The sequence below is a fragment of the Onychomys torridus genome, chromosome 13, assembly GCF_903995425.1.
Source record: "Onychomys torridus chromosome 13, mOncTor1.1, whole genome shotgun sequence".
Classification (NCBI taxonomy): domain Eukaryota; kingdom Metazoa; phylum Chordata; class Mammalia; order Rodentia; family Cricetidae; genus Onychomys; species Onychomys torridus.
Genome location: NC_050455.1, coordinates 68,492,465 through 68,511,903, shown reverse-complemented (window position 1 = coordinate 68,511,903; position 19,439 = coordinate 68,492,465). Strand labels below are relative to the sequence as shown.

The window sequence follows — 19,439 nt, the reverse complement described above, 5'->3', positions numbered from 1 at the left end:
CCTTTCTTTGATAAAAGAATGTCAGGAATATACTCAATGTCTATTATATGCTAGGTGTTCGGGTCACAGATTTTTTTTTTTTTTAACTAGTTGCTTATAATACTGAAATGCAGTTTTACTTAATTTTGGGTTTTTTTTAAGATACAGTATTTTAGCTCAGACTAGCCTTGAACTCGTTTCTCCTGCCTCCGTTACTTGAGTGTTGTGATCACACCCATGTGCCACATGTCCAGTTTTATACCATGTGTTTTCTTGTTTTTACTTAGAAACTCTTCTCCATCCATCTTCTTTCCACTTTGCTTAAGTGCTTGGAGAAGAATTGGCTAGTTGTGGTCATTTGGTTTCTAGAGGTAAATTATCTTGTTTTTCCAGATTCTTGACTGCCCTGACCCAGGGACCCCAGTAATGGCCAACCGGGGAAGATATTTATTGATCACCTGATATTTTTAACAATGCTCTAATCCAGTGGTTCTCAACCTGTGGGTTTTGACCCCTTTGGAGATTGAACAACCCTTTCACAGAGGTTGCCTAAGACAATCAGAAAACACAGATATGTATAATTCCTAACAGTAGCAAAATTAGTTATGAAGTAACAAAAATAATTTTATGGTTGGGGGTCACCACAACATGAAGAACTGTATGAAAGTGCACAGCATTAGGAAGGTTGAGAACCACAGCACTAATCTCTAGCAGTGGTCAGCTGTGGGCTGTAAAAGGAACTCTTCCTTCCAGGCCCCCACCTTTCTGGACTGTAACTACCCCAGCTTGTAAGCACTGTGAATTCTGATTCTCATAGAGAACCCCCTCTGCACGTTCCCCCTCCCCACAAAAAATAAAGGACTGCACAGTTTTATGTTTGTTCTTTCGTCTGCCTTTTGCTTTGCTGACCTTTCAGCGACCACTTGGTAGTTATTGGAATCCATTCAGTGGTTGAACAGTGGGAGCTACAGTGAAGCCCTCTGGGGCTCAGGCACAGGGCACCTGAATGCTTTCGGACCAGTCTGCTACCTCTGGCTGAACAGCCACGAACTTGGGAATGGCACTGTCCATTCGTCCTGAAATCCCTCCTTTATGGTGATATTTTATTTGTGCTGAAATGTGATTTTATTTGTATGTTAATAAAGTTGCCTGGGGGTCAGAGCTAATAACAAGTCATTTAGCAGAAGTCTGGCAGTGGTAGCACATGCTCCTAATCCCGATCACATGACAGGCAGAGACTGTGTGTTCAAGGACATAGCCAGCTTGGAGACACACGCCTTTTTTTGTTTTTGTTTTTGTTTTTTTTCCAGACAGGGTTTCTCTTGTGTAGCTCTGCGCCTTTCCCAGAACTCGCTTTGTAGATCAGGCTGGCCTCGAACTCACAGAGCAGCCTGCCTCTGCCTTCCAGAGTGCTGGGATTAAAGGTGTGCGACACCACCGCCTGGCTGGAGACACATGCCTTTAATCTCAATACCAACCATAGAGACCTAGAGGTCTGTATAGACAGACAGTGACGAGGAGGTCATGTGGTTGGGTTTACAACCAATGAGAAGGCAGAACAGAAAGTCAATAAAAAGATACACAGGAAGTAGGTCTCTTTCTCAGGGGAAGGATGGCAGTGGCAGTTGGTGGTAAGAAGGTGGTCTCAGCTCTTGGCTACTGTTCTCTGATCTTTGGGCTTTTAACTCTGCATTTGGCTCTGTGTTTTCTATTTAATAAGGCCATTCAGAATTACATCTACACTCCTTGGTCACAGCCTTCTTAGGAGCAGCTTGCTCTTCCTTCTCCATCTCCTCAGGATCTCTGTTGACATCAGGTATGACCTCCCATCTACGGCACCATAGCTACCGTATTAGATCACTCACTGAGTGAGCTCCTTTGCTGCATGAAATGGTAAAGTCTACATAGTGCAGAGGGGAATCTGTTACAGAGATGGTAGGCAGGTTCACATGAAACGCCACTGTGAAGGGGCTGGTGGTCAGCCCTGGCATGGGTCCCTTTATGTTGGAAATCTAGAACACCTCCATATGGACCCATCCCTGGGCAGTGAGAAATCTAAACTTTTTTTCCTGACAGTCTCACTATATAAATCAGATGACCAGACTGGCCTCAAAACCAGACATCTGCCTGCTTCTGCTTCCCAAGTATGCACCACCATGCTTGGCTATACTTTTTTAAATGTTGGAGATTAAATTGCAGATCTGCATATGAATTTTACTTCTTGCAGTGCTAAGAATTATGCATACTATCTCTACCACTGAGTTGCATCCCAAGCCCATATCTTAGTCCATTTGAAAAGTGAATTTATTTGTAAATGTAGTTATGAAATTTGCTTCGCTCCTGAGTTTTAACAATAATGGATCAGCTTACTAACCGAAGGCACTGTCTGTCCATCTGCCTGGTGCCTAGTGAGTGGCCACCACTCCATATAAAGAAGATGACATAGAGGTACAGAGGCCAGCCTGAATCAATGGCAAGCTTGACAATAAGGTCAGTTCCTCTTATGTTGACCTTTCACTTCTGAGGATGTATTCAGAGGTGACATGGAAGACCCAGGTCCCTCCACATCACCGGGAAAGAGAAGAAACAAGGAAACTGGTGTAGATACTGGGCCTCTCACCAGGTGGAATGAGGCTCCCCACCTCCACTGGAAGCATGGTATGGACACGGTCTGAGGAGGAGTGTTAAAATACAAGGGAAGGCTCAAAACAATCACTGTTTGTGTGTTTTGAGGCGAGCTTACAGACTGGCCTCAGACTTGCCATCTTCCTGTCTCAGGCGGCGTGTAGGAGTGCATCACACCTGGCTCACTGTGCTATTTTATATGCCGAGTGAGATTAAGTCTGGTTCCTGTTGTGGGTTATGTTACCCCAAATCCATATACTGATGTTTTAAACCCAGTATCTCAGACCATGACTTTATTTGGAGTGGTTATCACACATAATTAGTCAAGATAAGCTTGTTCGGAAGTGGGGAGTGACTCAAGCAATGTGTGGCTGGTATTCTTATAACTGGGGGTATTTGAGACAGACATACACATGAGGAGAAAACCTGTAAAGAAAATGGCAAAGACTGGGATAAAGTATCCTCAATCTAAGGATCAGCAAAGACTGCCAGTGACCTCCAGAGCCAAGGGGCAGGGACAGATGGCCCACAACCTCAAATGGAACCCTGGAACACCTTTACCTCAGGCTCATACCCCGAAGCAGATGTGTCTCTGTGGAATCTACCCAGTCTGTGGTAGTTTGTTCTAACAGCTGTAGCAACCACTTGAGGATGCGGAACTTGACAGCCTCACGGGACAGAAACCTGGATTTCACTTCAAGAGTAAAGACATTTGCAATCAGTAACACACACAGCAGCTAGCCACTGTTCCTTCACCATGTTTATTTGCTCCAGCTACTTAAGGCCCCGTAACTCTCATCTCAAGACCCTGCCATGTTCGCTGCAGGCCCTTTCCAAAGGCTATGAAGAACTGAGTATTTCTACATGGGAGAGGCTCCCAATGTCCTTTGCACAGCCTGTAAGGGCAGCGCTCAGTATCTGTACTTGGTAGAGTAGTCCTTGGGCGACACCACCAGCCCCCGGCCTTTGCGGGCACCACGGTACACAGTCTCTATGATGTCCACCATCTCCTGCTTGTCTTCCATGGCCCAGTTGATCTTGTTGTTGTTGCCAGTGCCCAAGTCAATCATGATATGTTTGTTTCTGGAAGAGAAAAGAACAGCAATGCTCACAAGAGAATTCCACAAACAAGTCTATTCTTCCTGCTGTTCTAAGTGCCTATGATGTCATTTAAAGGCACAGACCAGCAAGAGCGACCACAGTCCAAAACCAAATAAAAACAAACACTAAATATTATTCCCAGGGCTGGAGAGGTGGCTCAGAGGTTAAGAGCACTTGCTACTCTTCCAGAGGTCCAGAGTTCAATGCCAGCAACCACAGGGCGGCTTACAGCCATCTATAATGAGATTTGGTGCCCTCTTCTGGCGTGCAGGCAGAACAACACTGTATAAATTAAAAAAAAGAATTCCCTAGAAATGCAATGCAGCAGGCACACACCCTTCGTGCACTCTTCTGTGTTTCCATGCATTCATATACATTATTTTTTTTTTTAATTTAGATTTTGGAGACAGGGTTTCTCTACATAGCTCTGACTGTCCCAGAACTCACTATATAGACCCATCTGCTTCTGTCTCCCAAGTTCTAGTATTGAGGGCATGCAACACTGTGTCCTGTTGTTCTTGCTCTTTTGGGGGGCCTGCCACCCAACTCCCAAATAAATCACCCAGGGAGACTTATTCTTAATTATAAATGTTTGGCCTTAGCTTGGCTTGTTGCTAGCCAGCTTTTCTTAACTTTAAATTATCCCATCTATCTTTGGCCTCGAGGCTTTTCCCATTCTCTTACTTCTGTAAACTTTTTTTTTCCTTTTTTCTCTTTTTGGTTTGTTTCAGAGACAGGGTTTCTCCATGTAGTTTTGCCTGAATCTCGCTCTGTAGACCAGGCTGGCCATGAACTCACAGAGATCCGCCTGGCTCTGCCTCCCTAGTGCTGGGATTAAAAGCATGTGCCACTGCTGCCTGGCCTCTTCTGTAAATCTTACTCTTACTACGTGGCTTGCTGTGTAGCTGGGTGGCTGGCCCCTGGAGTCCTCCTCCTTCTCTGGCTACTTCTTTTTTCCTCCCAGATTTCCCTGCCTATTTCTCTTTCCTGCCTCACTATTGGCCATTCATTCTTTTTTTTTTTTTTTTTTTTAAGATTTATTTATTTATTATGTATACAGAAGAGGGCGCCAGATCTCATTACAGATGGTTGTGAGCCACCATGTGGGTGCTGGGAATTGAACTCAGGACTTCTGGAAGGGCAGTTGGTGCTCTTAACCTCCAAGCCATCTTTCCAGCCCTGGCCATTCATTCTTTATTAGACCATCAAGTGTTTTAGACAGGCAAAGGAACACAGCTTCACAGAGTTAAACAAATGCAACATAAACAGAAGTAACACACCTTACAATAATATTCTACAAGTGTCCTGCAATTGTGCATTCATAAGAACTGTCAAGAGACAGTTCTATCACTTGGAAAGACAAGTAATTTTCCAGAGAGTTGCACTAATTTTCTTGAAAAAGCAATGTGTAACTTTGTCATGTTTTGCTTACAGGAACTTGGTACAGATTTACCAAAAGCCTTGTAACTGTGAGCTGAGAATGGTGACCTTGCATGTCCTTGTCTGCTGTGACTGGGAAGCAAATAACCCTTCAGAGGATACGTCTCCTCACCCTACTCCCTAGGAACCTGTATTTGCACTTTCTGATGTTAACTCCGGTTGCACTTGCATGAATTTTTCCAAGTTTGCTAAAAATCTACTTTTTAGTTTTAACTTTTCACTTCTACAGGATCATGCATCCAGCTTCAGCTATAGTCCATGATCACGCTCCACTAGTTCTGAGAGCAGTGAAGAGGTTAGTTTGACATAATTTCTGCGTGTCAAACATTTGCTCTCAGGGCAGCATTCCATGTCCTCAATTAGCCCAGGAATGGGGCAGACACCCACATTGCCTACCACCCACACCACAGTAGCCCTGCTGGGCTCCGTGGTTTACTCTTTGTGTATATTTGTGCTGAGCACACTATGTCCCTATCTACACAATGACATTGTTCCCTACAACCTTCTTTCTATGATGACCCCTCCCGTCCCACCTGAAGTAAGGACCTTGTTTCTCAAAAAGAGGAAAGGGGACTTTAGTTGCACACTGGGAACAACTGTGTCCCATGGTTGTATGAAAAGCACAACTCGGCCATGATGTTCTTGTGTATCTAGTAGAGACTTGACTTCCAAACAAGGAAGTGCTGCCAGCTTCCTCCCTGTCAGGAGGAGGAGGAGATGAATAGACACAGGACTGTTCATAAGAAGACTAAGTTCCCAGCCGCTGCAGATAATAAGATGCTGAGATTCTGCAATGGCAGCTGAATATGTGGCACAGAAAAGCAACAAGGACATGGGCATCAGAACTTATGCTGAAGGCCTGGCATGACCATAGGTCAGAGCACTCAGACACAGGAGATAACAGTGGGTGTGTCTCCCAAGGGTGGGTGGCCTTCCCAGTCTAGAGAAGGCATCCTATTCAGAAGTCACCCAGTAGAGGATACCTCCTCTGCTTAACTTGCACCCTCAAACTGTGAAGGACAGAAAGGACTGTGGAGAGGAGGAGAGAATGGTGCCCACTGTGGTTGCTAGAGGCTGGTCAACCTGTTCAGTTACAAGCACCAATCACAAAGAAGGGGACGTGGTCAGACCCCTTCCCAGAGGTAAAACACTGCTAGGAGGGGAATACCAAGCCATATTACCTAAGAAGCTCGTGGAGCCCTACTGTGTGTGTGGTGGGGGGACTGGGGCATTTCCACCCATTTCCTCTGAGCCAGAACTACTGGAGGCCTCACTATGTCTCAGCTTCACAGAAGCAGAGATAAAGGGGATTTACAGCTGGAGCTGTGCTTCTGCCACAGAACTCAACCATGCTGACTCGAGTGATCAGGACAATGAGGACTGTGAATTGCTGCGTCCAGGCGTGGGATCCTTATGGGAAGGATGATAATCTTGAGGAGTAATAGGTAAAATCTTATGATACTTCCCTGTGACCCTGGCTCGTGATACTGCAGAGGAAATTCCAGACATACATCAAGCTCTTCAGCAGCTGGCTTTCAAAAGGAGATTATCTCGGATTACACAGGTGAGTCTAACCCTCCAAGAGGTAGAGCTGGAAGACTGTATAAAAAGGACTCACTGTGACAGACAACGGATGCTGCCTTATTGTGGTGGAGGAGCCTTTAAGAGCAGAGTGGCTCCCACCAACAGCACCAAGAAGCCTTAGACACCCAGAGGGGACTCCAGACAGTTCCATGGCCTACAAGTCAAACCTGTGAGGCTCTGGCAGGGACTCAGTTGGCCCTGCTTACCTCCAGAACTGTAAATTCATAAATGAGAGCCAATTCACACTGCTAAGTCTCTGTACAAGGTGAAACACACAACCCTGCTTATCAATTTGGACACTACTTTTGGAGTTCTATGACTATACACCAACTTCTTTAGTAATTATATATAGGAAAAACTTTTAACGAGCATTGCCAATGTCAAATGGAGATGTCTTTCCAAATCTCCAGCGGAGTGTTTGAGATGATGAAACAATCTTGGATAGTATAAGCAAAGTAGTTAAGTTCAGGTTTTCTTGAGTTTTATCAAAGGACACCAAATGAAGTCAATGATAATATTTAACAAGTGAAGTTACTTTTTTTTTTTTTTTTTTTTTGGTTCTTCGAAACAGGGTTTCTCTGTGTAGCTTTGCGCCTTTCCTGGAACTCACTTGGTAGGCCAGGCTGGCCTCGAACTCACAGAGATCCACCTGGCTCTGCCTCCCAAATGCTGGGATTACAGGCGTGCGCTACCACCGCCTGGCATAAAACCTTCCTAACTTTTTTTTCCCCCTGGAGCTCGGGACTGAACTCAGGGCCTTGCGCTTGTTCTACCACTGACCTAAATCCCCAACCCGTGAAGTTAATTTTTAAAAGGTTTATTCATCAGCAGAGTTTCTCTGAAGGCATCTTAAATGCCAGTAAGAATGTCTTCCATTTAATTGGACTTCACACCACCTTCTGCACTGTATTTCAAATGTGTAATTTGTTACTGAGCGAATGTTAAACCTGGAATTGCTACTTTGGAATCATTTCAAAGATTCACACTGACTGCCTAAGGTAAAACTGCACAACTGACTTCCTTCTAAACAAAAGACTCCGTCCTATCAAACTCCCAAACCAACAGTAGTCCACTTAAGTAACAACTTTAAGATAACATACCTGAAGAAAAACATGACAGTACATGGGTCGTATAACTCATACATCTTGTTGAAATCAGGTACTTCTGTAATATCCACAAGATAAATAACTGCAAAATTTTTAACCTAGAAAGAGATTTAAAAATACCAAAATGGCTTTCATTTCAAAAAAGCAAATTAAAGCAAAAACAAGACTCTGTATAATTGGGCATTTTTTTCAAACTAGTTATTAAATATTTGTCCCATAGAGCTAGTAGACAAAAACCGCAGAATGCTGCCAGGATCCTGGCTAGTGCTACTTACTTACAATTGTGGCATTTCCAAGTCACTTACAAATTAAACTTGTCTCAGACATCAAGTTAACAGTCCTGCAGAAAACGTCCACAGACCTCTCACTCACTCACCAACAAGCCACACGCATTTTTGTAAGTTTGTACAAGTACTCATTACAGGCATTAAACATGCCTGTAGGATTTAGCCATCCACTCTCCCCGATTGCCTTTGCTTCAATGCTTACGAATACTGACAGTTACTATACCCTGAGCTAAACGTTCTATTTGAAGAATTTTCTAGTCCGAATTCATCAATTCAGAAGAAAAAACAAACCATGAGATTAAAATCATCTTAAATCCCACTCAGAGGCAACTGCTGTTAATATTTTTGTCAAGTTCTGCCCCATCTCTCCTAGGTACAGCGAAAACTACACCATTTTAACAAAACGTGGCCACACTCATCTATGTCCTGCTTCAACTGTAGGCATTCTCATGTAAATTTCCAAAGACATACTTCATTTTTTTTAAGACATGCTGGCCTCGGCCTGCTGTGCAGCTAAGGATGACCTTGAACTTCTCCTCCTGCTCAGACTACAAGCTGACCTCAGCCCAGGTTCAGTGACACTGGAACTGGAACCCGAGGCTTTGTGCATGCTAGGCGAGCGAGCATTCTAACTGAGACGTGTCTTTCGCCTTCACCCAAGACTGCTGTTTTAGCTGCCAATACTCCATCCAATGACTACACCATATTTCGGCACTCTATGGTTATTTTCTTCCTGAGGTCCTAGGAGTATCAATAAATCCACCATGCATGTTACCTTTAAATTTATGTACATATTTTTTCACCATTTCCTAAGGATAAATCTTAAACAGCCTTAGACCCAGAGTAGGATTTCTTCCTTTAAAATGCTCTGTGCACTGTAAAGGCACAACTTAGGCATGTCATAGTTGAACTGTGCCCCAGGAGTCTAATTCCTAACCCCCAAACTGAGAAGTGACTCCAGAAAGAAGGTCACTGCAGATGAGGTCAGTCAGGGTCAAGATGAGGAGGTGGGCCCCAAGTCCACAACTGCTCTCTATTCACAGGGACAACGTTACATGACAGCCACTGGGAAACGTGGACTGGAGACATATATACAAGCCGAGGACATCAGTGACAGGTTGCCATGACCAGGAGTGGTACCAACAAACAACCTCCTTTCCCATTTCCCATTCACCCTTTTAAGAACTTTAATTACCATGTGTCTGTGTGTAGGGATGAGGAGGTCAGATGACAACTCTAGGACCAGGTCCTTCCTTTCACCAGAGATGCCCAGATGATTGAACTCAGGTCATCAGGCTTATGGGGCAAATGCTTCGACCTGCTAGTTAGCCATCTTGCTATACACACCCATTCTTGGACATCTTGTCTCATTTTATCTTCACAAGAACCTTAAAAGGCTGCCCTCAGAGAGTAAGTCACTAGCTGGCACAAGGTCATACATGAGCATATACCCAAGCCCGACTCCACATTTTTCCTAAGTCGCCTTAACATCCCCGAAGCGTCAATACTGTTGACTTGGTATTCACTTGATGCTCAACAGGTAAGGGCTTTTGCCCTTAAGCCTGACCACCTCAGAACCCTGCAACCCACATGATAAAGGGAACTAACTCCCAAGTTGTCCTCTGGCCACATTTGTACTGTGGCACATCCACAAAACAGGATTTTCCATGTCCTGTATGTTTGGGGTTTGTCTGAGATAGATCTTTTTATATAGCCCAGGATGACCTCAAATTTGCTCTGTAGTTCCAAGATGATCTTGAAGAGTGCAGGGATTACAGGTGTGCACTAACCTCACCTGGCTAAGAACACGTTAGTGCTTTTCTCCTTCTGTGGCACTGCCAATTGAACCCAGGGCCTCATGCCTATGAATGAGGCAAGCATATTATTACCACTGAGCTTATCTCTGGCATTTCCAATTTTCCATTTTGAAATAGGGTCTCACTGAATTTCCCTCACTGACCTCGATTCACTTGAACTCAGGGAAGCCCAGGCAGGCCCTGAACTTGTGACCCTCCTGCCCCAGCCTCCCATGCTCTGAGATGACAGGCATGCACCATTATGTCCATTTCCTTATTTCTTAATATGACTATTTTTCTTAAAACCCACAGATGGGTGCACACCCTAGTGATAGAGTGTTTGCTCTGCATGCAAGGTTCAAACCCCAGTGTGCTCCCTCACCAAACCACCTGCAAAACACAGACCAAACTCTCAACTTCTCAGCTGGGAATATAGGCCAGGGTGCAGCACCTGCCTAGCATATGCAAAGCCCTGGATTGGACTGACAGAACCACAAAACCCCCCACCCCAATCCAGCTTAGAAAATTTATGGTGAACATGGCATCTGGGATCTGCTTCCAGTAATACAGCACAAAGGCAAGCTAGAGAATACCACACTGAGAGCATGACAGGTACTCACTGCACTCTATTGTTGGTAGCGTTTTGAAATATGGTAAGGAAATTAAATCTACCACCAGTGAGAGCTTACACTTAACAAGGACTCTACTTGTCTTTAGCTTTAATGGAGATCTTAAACATGGTACAGGGTGCACTGTGCATGTGTGTGCTCCACTGTCTACACATCATGGCACGTAAGCAATATGTGCCATGTACATGTCATGCATGCCATGCTGCATGAAGTATGTGTGTACATTACCATCTACAGATCACGGTGCACAGGGACGTGTGCTTTTCTATTAATCACTCAAGAAACCCTTAACATTGTGCCCTCATACATCATACCTTAGTTGGATCTCATTCTCACTGAAATTATTTCTGAAACTCTGCTTTCCCATTATATCCATATTAAAACCATTAGCCAGGTCACCAGGAGCCAGCTTTCAAAGTAAACATACTCTATTCTAGTTTGTTTAAAAATAAAATAGCTCACTACAAAAATTGAGGCCACAGAATCACGAGATTAAGAGTGGGGGCTGCATTTCCATTTTCTCTTCAACTGCTCAGGATCAAACACACAGCCAAGTACCAACCACACAACCATTTAAATATGAGGGCATTTAGTGACCTGGGAGAGCACCTGAATAAACACCAACCTGTTTGAAGATACCAAGATTCTCCTATGCCTTCAAGCTTAGTCTGGCCCATCATCATTAGACGAAGGCTTCATGTCAAACACATACTGTAAGGACTTCCATAAACATATCAGGGCAGATTAGCTCAAATACGTCTACTACATGCAAGGAACCTGTCACTCATGGATTCTAGTTCAATAATCTTGGAGAACTTGTTAGTATTTCACATATAAAAACCAAGGCTCAAAAAGACTGTCACGTGGCCCCAGGACCTATGGAAAATAGCAGAGCTGAAACTGGACCCAGGTCTGTCCCAAACACCTCTGGATGAGATTTCCTGAGTCATAAAGAAATTGTTCTGCTTAAAAAGGCAGAGGCAGAATTGCAGAGGGTGGAAATCATTCATGTAGAGAGAACTCTGCCTATAAAGACAAAGACACATCCATGTGGGAGGCAGAGCCAGGCAGATCTGTGTTCAAGGCCAGCCTGGTCTACAGAGTTCCAGGGCACCCAGGACTACCAAAAAGCCCCATCTAGAAACACCAAAGTGGGGCACTGGGAGAGAGTGGAGACAGACACAAAAGAGCAGCCAAATCCCACCATCCAGCTCCTGGATGGGAAAGCAAAACCAGGAATTCTTCTTGGAGAAGCATGCAAGGGCTCTGCACACTGGCTGGGCTCACAAGGTATCCAAGTCCTGTTGGTACAAAGAGTTTAAGAAAACTAAGCATTGGAACAATGGCTCAAAGGCTCGGGATGGACTTGATGCTGGGCTGGGGAAGACTCTTCATGGCCACCATTTGCTCCCAGCAGGGCCCAAGCACAGGTGGTATTGGTGCTGGTACTTTAATGTTTGTGTGGAAGATGTTTAGGGTGTGTGAGGCCTGCACTGTAATCTCAAACCCAACCCACAAGGAGGCCCGTGTGTGTGTCTTGACCGACTCCTGGGCAGTCACAGATGACAGGGCAAAGCATGGGAAAGCTGCATGCAAAGTTCTGAGGTGAGGCAGTCCCTAGACAAGACAGGAAAGGATGGAGAGGTGGGCGGGGAAGGAAAGCGTCTCTTCAGCTTTCACTCCCCTTCTATGGGGTGAACAGCCAACATGGATCTGCTGTGTTTTTCCCATGGTCCTAGAGAGCCTGGAGAGGAGGGGCTAAGGTTAAGACATTCACAAGGCAAAGCTCCAGTTCCCTGGCAAGTTCTTTTCTTTTTTTTAAGATGAGGTCTTACTGTGTAGTCCTAGCTGGCCCAGAACTCACTCTGTACATCAGACTGGCTTGGAATTCAAGATCTGCCTGCCTCTAGCTCGAGTGCTGGGATCAAAGGGGTGTGTCACCACATTGCTTAATCTTAAGTGTCACAAAGCAGAAATATTCCTCATTTCATGTGCATTACAACAAAGTTAAAATTTAAATTATCAATAAGGAAAAGACTAACTCTGCCTTCTACAGTATGAACTGCTAATCCAATGAAAGGTCAGAATACCTTTCAGAGTGGGGATTATTTAGACATCTAGACTCTCCAGTACCCCAAATAAAATAGAAACTGGTAAGAGGAACCATGTCCTCTCAAAAATGAAATCCTCATCTGTTTTATAAATAAGCACACAAATATTCTAATTCAACATTCCCTCATAATTCTCCACACCAGATGCTGGTTTATGGCAAATCTTTTTAAAAGGCCCTATTTCCTACTCTTCACTGAATAAGGAAATGGCAGGTCATCCAGAAGACAGAGACATCACAGGGCCTTTCCCTTCCTTTGGATCCCAGCGTTGAGATCAACCCTAAACCGTAAGGGTGGAATTTGTCACCTCTACAGAGGTGGCATTGGGACCAAACACAGAGTACTAGGTAAGGATTAACCAATGAACTCCCATGACAAATGTGTATTCCTTTTCGGTATTTTTATTTTTTCTTTCAGGTTAGAGATTACAATTTGATTTCTGCTTGAGTAGAAGTCTGATACCTAGAGCCTTCTCCCACTGGGAAGGGAACATTCTTCAAAAGGAGGCAAGGCAGGGCACAGGCAGTTTCCAGACAGAGAAAGCAAGAGGAGGTAACTTCCACCAGACAGAGAGGCAGCGGGCATAGGACTGACTTGACAGTCCTGCCTACTCAAGAATGAAAACCCAGATAAATAACGGCAAACGCTGAAAGCTGGGGGAGATTCCCAAGTTGTCCCTACTTCCTGTTTGGCATTCTAGGCAAAATCTCCAGGACACACACAGTCAGTGCAGGACAGCTGCAAACAGAATACAACGGCAGCATGAAGAAGCCAAGGAAGGCGCTGCGATGGCAGTCCTCGAGATTCCCTGGCTCCTGCACAGAGGTTCTGTGTCCAGAGCGCCTTCATGATCAGTGGAGGCTATGTGCAAGGCTGCTAAGCGCTGAAAATGAGAAGCCACTGGATCACTGTGAGATGACCCCAGAGTAGGTAGAGAGCAAAGCCAGGTTCCCCAGAAACGTGTGTTTTAGCCAGGCTAAAAGACAAGAACCATAATGCTCCTGCAGGCTCTAGGAGGTGGACTCCAAGTCTTGCAAGCTGTCCTGGACATCAGTGCTGTCTTTGCTGTCGCTGCCACTATCCTCTCCGGCCAGGTTCTCCTGCTGACAGGCCTCTTCAGAACCAGGTGTGCTGCCCTGGTTCTCCTTGGAGCCCAGAACCACGTATCTGCCCTTCTTCAGCACCAGCTGCCGTCTCAGCTCATCTGCCATCTGGGAGAGATCCCGCTTCATAGCATAGGCATCCTCTCCATCCGCATAGTACTTGGGCTCCACCTCACTAACCTGGAAGTTCAGGGTGTTGGAGTAAAGGTGCAAGGCTGCTCGGTTGCTCTTCCTGACATGCAGGGATACATACTTAGCGCTGAAGTTCTCAATCATGGCCCGTGAGGCCTGGTCCATCAGCTTCTGGGCCAGGCCAAGGCGCCGATGGGAGCGTTTCACAGCCAGTGAGGTGATGTGTCCATGAGGGACATCATCAGGATCCTCTTCCATTTTGGCCAGGACATAACCCACGATCTTCCCATCCTCATCCTCAGCAATGTAGGAGAGCTGGGGCCAAGAGAGGCCATGATAGAAATAGTACTTCATCTGGTAGTTCTCAGGAAGGCAAAGGAGGTTGCAGTGTTGCATGTTCATCAGGTCATCTGGCCGAGCACGGCGGATATTCATATTGGCAGCAGAGAGGCCTATCAGACTCGAGAACCAGAGAGGATGCCACGGAGCACAAGCGACACCAACCGCGTTTGCCTCGAGGAATTGACACAAAGGTGTATTTCAAAACTCAAGAAACACAGCACCGTCATTATAACTGTATCTTTGAAGAATAAGATTTAACAGGCAGTCCTGGCTACGGAACCTTAATGTAATGACATGATCTTAACTCTGTACTCAAGCTTGCAGAGGCTCTCATCCACAAGACCTTGAGAGCAGGGTCTTGTCAAAGAGTGATGTGCCTGTGAGGCTATACACTCATGTGACAATGGGCGAGAAAGTACTAGCATGGACAGCATCAGGCCTCCCTGCTAACTCCGCACCTTCTTGGTTTCTATCTGCAACAGCACTGTGTGCAAGGTATCTCAAAATAGGGGCTGCTTGCACTCTGGCTCTTGCTTCCATGTGGGCTAGTATAAACTCAGCAGCACTGTTTCTCCTGCCACTTACTGCCCACCCATTTATCAATGTGCAGTTCACTAAAATTGCCACTCCCGTTTAATATAAAACAGATTAAAGTAGATGTCCACTACTTTTTCCTCCAATAGCCGTTTTAGAAAATAGAAAAATATTGCTTTGTATATGCTCTGTATATTTATTTCCCACAAATTATGGAACTTTAAAAAGCATGGGCCCCATCTGTATGTGCTTCCTAACAAGCTTGTGTCTGGGCAGAGAAGTTTTTCACAAGCTCCACAATAACACCAAAGTCCACACTCGGCTGTGTCTGAGACTCCTCGCCTAGCTGAGTTCTGATTCCAAAGATCAGTCCTCACTGCCAAGCAGAAGACAGGCTCCCTGACGGCATTCTTTAAAAGATCTATAAACATTACTTGTCTTGTACAGTATTCTCAAATTTTATCTTGTGTACATTTATATTCATGTGTGTATATGGTACAAACATGCCACAGCACATGTGTGGAGGTCAGAGAACTTGTGGAGTTGGTTCTTTCCTTGACTTTGACGTGGGTTCCTGTGTGGCCTCCGCCTGCTGAGCCATCTCACCAGCCACAATGTAAGTTTCTTTCAGAATATGCCATTACATGTCAACATACTCAGAAGGTATTTTAAATGCCATTTCTATGGACTTTTTAACACACGAAACTAAACTTCTCATTACTTTTGTGTGTCACAGTATTAAAGGAAAACTAATTCTTAGAGCACTTTTGTAGCAAAGTATATTCCCACCCAATGGGAAGGAGATCACAGCTCTAGATCTTTAAGAACACCTGCTCCAACTCCCTTTCTTCCAGAACTATTCACTTCAAAACTAGTTCAGCATTAGGGGGAGGCGGCCATTGCAAGATGCACACTGGCTAATGAACACATTCCAGGAGAAATGGGACACTCAAGTCCAGCCTGAGCACACGGAACTTTTACTCACTTTACAACAGCTGGGATATCCAAACAGGACTCATACAAGATGAGAAAGAACTCCCACTATCTTCCATTTCTGCAGAGGAGATTTTCAAATAGTTATACTGTTCTTTATACTAAAATCTTAAAATTTCAACAATTTTTGTTCCCCCAGTTTCCAGAAATATGAATTTATATTTTGCCATTATACTAAGAAAGCAAAACATTAATAGTAGTCTTTTTAATTTATTTCAAATTACATTTTTTTTTTGAGCTGAGGATTGAACCCAGGGCCTTGCGCTTGCTAGGCAAGTGCTCTACCACTGAGCTAAATCCCCAACCCTCTAATTACATTTTTAATACCTATTCTAAAACACAGTTTTAAAGGCTTATTAAGGATATGGAAAAGATTACTCAGTGATTAGAGAGCTTGCAGGGCCCAAGTTCAGAACCCCAGAAACCCACATAACTACCAAGAAGGCACGATGGCCTTTCTCTGATTCTAGTCTAGGAAGGTGAAGACAGAGGACCCCCAGATCCCGAGGGCTGGTGAGACTAGCCTTAGTGGCAAGCTCTAGTTTTAAGGAAAGGCCCGCCTCAATGGATAATGAGGTGAAAGATGGACTGAGGATTACTGCTAACAAATACCACAGACACACACACACACACACACACACACACACACAGACACACACACACACACACAGACCCACACACAGACACAGACACACACACAGACACACACACATACACATACACACACACACACACACACACACACACACACACACACACACAGGAAAAATAAAAGGAAACTGGAGGACATAGCCCACCTGCCTATGCATGCCAGCACCAGAAAATTTTTAAAAAGGAAAGAGTGGAGAAGTTATTAAGAATATAATCAAAGCTGGGCAGTAGTGACACACGCCTTTAATTCCAGCACTAGGGAGGCAGAGGCAGGGGGATCTCTGTGAGTTTGAGGCCAGCCTGGGCTACAGAGCAAGTTCCAGGACACCAGGACTATACAGAGAAACCCTGTCTTGAAAACCAAACAACTATGATCAAATTTAGGACAAAAGAAAAAGCAGTTTAAAGATGAAAGAAAATGTTTTAAAATGAGACTACTGCGCCCACGAGCAAATACAACACATGTCTAGTACAGCTGACAGTTCCCATCTGCACCTGACACAGTACAACGAGAAAGGAGAGAACACTTCCGGCAAAAAAGTTCTACTTAGCTGGGCAAAGCCCAGGGCATCAGCACACCCAGCCATCCTGACAGGAAGCCCCACCCCAGGCCGCTCATGCCACCTTCAGGTTAGGACGGTTAGGGAACAGCCGCCCCTGACACAGACCCAACAGCACAGACTGGCTTTTGGTGCTGCTTCAGAGAATCCCAGCAGCTGTTGGTGGATCAACATTCCATCATTACAACCACCTCATTCTCACCTCTAGCCCTGACTAGCAAAACAGCCAGCATGGGAGAGAAATGTTCTCTCAACCCTAGCCACTCCCTCAGGTCTTCACTGTCCTGGAGTCCAAGAGGAACAGGGCAGGGATGGCTGAGAAGTACTGTTGCCCTGAGCCTAACTTCTGCTCCCCAGCCCCCGCCAGGGGGGGTGTCTCTGAATTCCCTGGGACCCACTCTCTTTAACAAGGCTTTCTGCACCCCAGTCCAGATCAACATCCCTGAAGACACCTGTGATGACTAAAATGTCAGAACTGTCCTCTATTGTTCTCTCCTAAACACAAAAGCAGAAACCAATCCATGGAAAGCCAAATAATGCTGCCTTTCCTACATATACACACATCTAGGTCTTCCTCCAAAGAGTTTCTTTGGTATGGTGATTGTGGTTCAGTGATAGACCACTCGCCCGGCATGTCTGAGGCCCTGGCTTCACTTGCAGCACAGGTACATGAATAATGCTATGGGAGAGCCATTTGGAAGACAAGAATTACTTTAAGCCAGCTTACATTAGCATCCATGAGAGGGAAGAGTTTCAGCATTTCTATTAGTGTTTATTCTTTAAAACAAACTCTCAGGCTAGGCACGGTGGCAAATGCCTTTAATCCTAGCACTGTGGGGTGAGGAGAAAGGAGTTAAGGATGTCTGTGAGGACTACACAAGTTCTAGAGCTACTTAGGGAGGCCCTGTCTCAATACAGTAAAAAATAAGAAAGAAAACAGAATATTCAAATTACTCATGGAACAGTATCATTAAATATTTTATTACTTTACTGTCTTTGTCGTTTGCCCTATTGTTACAATTACAAAAGTCTAAGTAAATTATCCTAAAACTGCCAAAAGGAATTCACAGAAAGAGAATAAACTTCCTAACTAAAGTGCTTTGGCGCTCAGGCCTATAACCCCAGGACTTGTGATGAGGCAGAATGAAAAACAGTTCAAGGTTACCCTGAGCTACACAATAAATCCGCTGCCCCCTCCTCTCGCACAAGGAAAAGAAAATCTTAACCTAGAAGTTCTGATTTATAAATACAATAAATAAAATACCAAGGGAAGGCCAATCCTGCTAAACTAGGCTACTTAAGTCTGTTCCAACACTCTCAAATTCATTCTGTTCACTTTGCACATGATACAGTAACTCTGTGTTGTTTAGGTTTTTTTTTTGGGGGGGGGGGGGGGCACTGTGTCTTAAGTCCTGACTGGCCTGGAACTCGGAGCAGTCGGCCTCAGCTTCCAAAGTGCTGGGAGTAAATGCTTGTGCCGCTGCACCTGGCCCTAGTAAATTCTTTAAGAAACACTCTCAAGGTCCACAGTGGTGCACACCTGTAATCCCAACACTCTTAAGAGGCTGAGGCAGGGCGATAATGGATTCAAGGTCCGTCTCGATTATATACAAGACCCATCTCAGAACAATTCTCTTCCCCAATCATCACAACAAAATTCATCATCACAACGAGTCACGTACTTTAGGAGGGAGATCATAAATCTCTTCAAAGTTTAAGAAACTGACTTTCTGGCACAAACCTTCCCCGTACGTGTTCACGAACCCTGTCTTTCCCTCTCTGTGGGTCAATGGGTGTGTACGGAACACTGGACTTCCGGCTTGAGTCTCAAGTCCCAGCCGCGCTGCAGGCAGAGCCCAGCAGAGCGAATCCTGCCCATGCGTTACCTTTTCGGCGATGCTGTACAGAACCTCGTCCATCTTCATGCAAGTGGGGTCCCAGTCGTGTCCGAAACGAATGACGACCACGCGGTCCTCCTCGGAAAGGATGGCCTGGTCTACCTGCCAGCCATTGTGCAGATGCGGGAGCATGTACGACATCTTGAGCGGGCCTGCGCGGCCGGATGCCGCGAGCTGCCTGCGGGTGCAGAGAACCGTGAGGTCCGCGACCCCACCCGGGTCCCACGACCCCGGCCCGCACCCGGGACTCTCCGCCTGGGGCCCCACTGCGAACCCCGCAGGCCCGCGCCACCCTCAAACCTCCACTTGCGGCCCAGGGCCTGAGGCCTGCACCGGGCCCCGGCTCGCACCGGGCCCACACCCCTGGACCTCCATCTCCACGGGGACCGTACCCCGGCGGCCCCGGCCCCAGGGGGCCACACCCGGCAACCTCTAACCTCGTGAGAGCCCACGCGGCCCGACCGCCTGCGACTCCTCGCAGGACCAGCGCCTCCCGCGCCGCGGACCCTCCCGGCGGACGCGCTGACGTTTTTCTATCGCCGCTGCGCAGGCGCACGCTTGCTCCGCG

General features: G+C 45.7%; 2 protein-coding genes across 5 annotated transcripts; both read right to left on the bottom strand.

Annotated features, from left to right (window-relative positions):
• Positions 1-2,880: 2,880 nt before the first annotated feature.
• Positions 2,881-19,428, bottom strand: Txnl4a (thioredoxin like 4A). Of its 4 annotated transcripts, none has more exons than XM_036204353.1 (4): positions 19,309-19,428; positions 18,860-19,049; positions 7,830-7,933; positions 2,881-3,687 (listed from the first exon to the last, which is right to left on the bottom strand). In XM_036204353.1, the coding sequence occupies exons 2-4, from the start codon at positions 19,010-19,012 to the stop codon at positions 3,516-3,518; spliced, it is 429 nt and encodes a 142-aa protein (XP_036060246.1). In that variant the 5' UTR covers positions 19,013-19,049; positions 19,309-19,428; the 3' UTR covers positions 2,881-3,515. The 4 variants fall into 4 exon arrangements, with proteins under 4 accessions (XP_036060246.1, XP_036060248.1, XP_036060247.1 ...); XM_036204355.1 differs by lacking the exon at positions 2,881-3,687 and adding an exon at positions 15,755-15,823 and having other exon boundaries at positions 7,870-7,933; XM_036204354.1 differs by lacking the exons at positions 2,881-3,687; positions 7,830-7,933 and adding exons at positions 14,343-14,406; positions 15,755-15,823 and having other exon boundaries at positions 19,309-19,426.
• Positions 13,044-14,406, bottom strand: LOC118594466 (N-alpha-acetyltransferase 11). Its single transcript, XM_036204357.1, has one exon. It carries the CDS (start codon positions 14,326-14,328, stop codon positions 13,669-13,671), a length of 660 nt encoding a protein of 219 aa, XP_036060250.1. The 5' UTR covers positions 14,329-14,406; the 3' UTR covers positions 13,044-13,668.
• Positions 19,429-19,439: the final 11 nt, after the last annotated feature.